This window comes from Colobus angolensis, unplaced genomic scaffold, assembly GCF_000951035.1.
Source record: "Colobus angolensis palliatus isolate OR3802 unplaced genomic scaffold, Cang.pa_1.0 Scaffold138, whole genome shotgun sequence".
Classification (NCBI taxonomy): Eukaryota; Metazoa; Chordata; class Mammalia; order Primates; family Cercopithecidae; genus Colobus; species Colobus angolensis.
This window is the reverse complement of record NW_012114466.1, coordinates 3,893,735-3,896,162: the sequence shown is the minus strand read 5'-3', so window position 1 is coordinate 3,896,162 and position 2,428 is coordinate 3,893,735. Positions and strand designations below refer to the sequence as shown.

The window sequence follows — 2,428 nt, the reverse complement described above, 5'->3', positions numbered from 1 at the left end:
ACCACCTTCATCACACACATGTACCACATACAACTCATCCCCCATAGAAACACATACATCACACACAACTCATCCCCCACAGAAACACACACACCAAACACACACATACCACAGACCACTTACCCCCCACAGACACATATACCACACACACAGAATAGCACACATGCACACCACATGTCCTTCTACTCCTGTATTTTATTGAAGAGTCTCTCTTCTTCCCACCATTCAACGTAGAAGTTTCCACGCCATCCACGATTCCTCTCAACCTCCTACTGAGAACTGGTGGCCAGGGTCAGCCAGGTTTCCTTAATGAGCACCCTCGACCCCATGACTGTTCAGTGTCTGTCTTCCCTGTCAGATCATTGATGCCGTGGGAGCCAGGGTCGAGTTTCACCGTGTGCCCAGCGCGTCATCCTCCAAAAACCGATGAATGTTATGTTGAACCAAATTAAGTAATTGTGTTTTGTATTAGTTCACACTAGCATGAATGTCTTGCTGCCCCAAATACAGAGCCTATAGAAAAAAGCTTATATTGTTTTGTTTGTAATACTCTTCATCGTGGATATAAAAGTCTAATTTCAGGAGCTATCTCAGAAATTCACTATTACCTCATGAATATTGTCAGACCCACCACACCTGATGTGATGACAGACACAGATACGGCAACTGAGAAAAAACAAGTCATGTCAGAAACACTGACCACAAGCGTGCTGTCAAACATCTCAAAACGGTTTCACTCGAAGCCTTTTAAAGTGTAAGAGCTGGCGACAATTACGCTCTCTCTCTGCTCCTATAAGCAGACAAGGAGTTTTGAGCACATCCTATTTATAGTCAAGCCAAGTCTAAGCAAGACCTCAGCTCCTGCAAAGTTGCAAGTTTCCCAGTTTCAGGGTTCAGGAACTCGAAGTCTTGCTGCTGCTGCCACCTATCGCAGGAAATGTGAATCTAGGCTTAAGAAAAGCTGGATTGTCGAGTGGGCCCTGCTGTCCCACAGTGACATGAGTGGAATCATTCTCTGAACTCACTGCAGTTGTCTAGTATTTCCATTCATGCTGAGCACCAAATTAAGGTCATCCATTGTTAAAACGTGTAAGCCAATGCTTGCTGATGTGATATATATGAGAATGCTTACAACATTTTGGCACAGGAATCAGCACTTAGTAAATGCTTGTCGCCTGGATGACGGACACAAACCAGATAGAAGTGGCAATGGTAACACGATCAACTTTTAAAGCACCTTTCTCCTGAGACCTGAAGCCATGCACAATGACCTGTCTACTGTGCAAAAGCTACATCAGTGAGCACAGACGCTCAGGGAGGAGGAGCATCTCACCTGGCTTTGGTACTGCCTGAGAGGGTGCTGTTGCCTTTGGGAGCATTTGTTTTGGTGCTATTTTGTTTCATTACCTTCAAGATAAAGTATTTCTGACTTTGGGGATTCTGAAAAATAAGAGAGCAATGGGGTTAGCACAGATTGGCTGACAGATTTTCTTATTGGGCCTATGCAAGCTACAAGAATGGAGCCTTTGGGTTTGTCAAACAATCCAATGATTTGCAAGCTACTGGAGAACTGTGTAGAAAACCTTAGGCAAATCACGTGAATTTCACACTAAATTGTAGGATTCCCGGGTGGAGGGATTTTATGTGACCACTGTATGAGCACCACTTCTCTTTCCATGTCTCAATCCAATACACACACACACACACATACATACACACACATACACACACCCCTACTGTGGTCCCTTCTGTCTTCCTCACAACAACCAGCATAATCATTTCAAATGCTGATCTCCTTGTGTTACTTCCTTGCTTAGAACACTCCAATTGCCTCCTGGTGCTCTTAGAACCAAGACCAAAGTCCTTGGTGTCTTTGTGGCTGCAGCACAGGCCCTCCCCTGCTTCTCTGCTGCCACCCTTCCCCGGCTCCCTCTGCCTCAACCACACCGGCAGTCCCTCAAATGTGCTCATTCCCAGGCAAGGGTTTTTTTCTCTTCACCTGCTGTAACCTCTACGTAGACCACCTATCCCTGGCCCCTCTGACTAATGTGTCCTAACAATCAAGAGTTCCCACACTTGAGTGGACATCAGGATCACCTGGAGGGCTTGTTGAAACAGATTGCTGGGCCCACTCCAGATTCCCATTCCAGTCCTGGGTCGCCGGTGAGGCCTAAGAATTTGCATTGCTGGCTGGGCGCAGTGGCTCACGCCTATAATCCCAGCACTTTGGGAGGCCGAGGCAGGTGAATCACGAGGTCAGGAGTTTAAGACCAGCTTGGCCAAGATGGTGAAACCCCATCTCTACTAAAAATACAAAAATATTACTTCGGAGGCTGAGGCAGAGAACTGCTTGAACCCAGGAGGCGGAGTTGCAGTGAGCCAAGATTGTGCCACTGCACTCTAGCCTGGGCAACGGAGTGAGACTCTG

The 2,428-nt window shown here is 46.7% G+C and overlaps 1 protein-coding gene across 4 annotated transcripts in view; it reads right to left on the bottom strand.

Annotated features, from left to right (window-relative positions):
• The window catches only part of EFCAB6 (EF-hand calcium binding domain 6), a 328,394-nt gene that overhangs the window by 310,099 nt on the left and 15,867 nt on the right, over positions 1 to 2,428 (bottom strand). Inside the window, exon 3 of one of the 4 annotated variants that reach the window (XM_011934783.1) lies at positions 1,334 to 1,440. The exons of the other annotated variants lie outside the window; for them this stretch is intronic. Coding sequence (XP_011790173.1) covers positions 1,334 to 1,404 — 71 coding nt within the window. The 5' untranslated portion in view covers positions 1,405 to 1,440. The remainder of the gene's footprint in view (positions 1 to 1,333; positions 1,441 to 2,428) is intronic. 4 annotated transcript variants of the gene reach the window in all.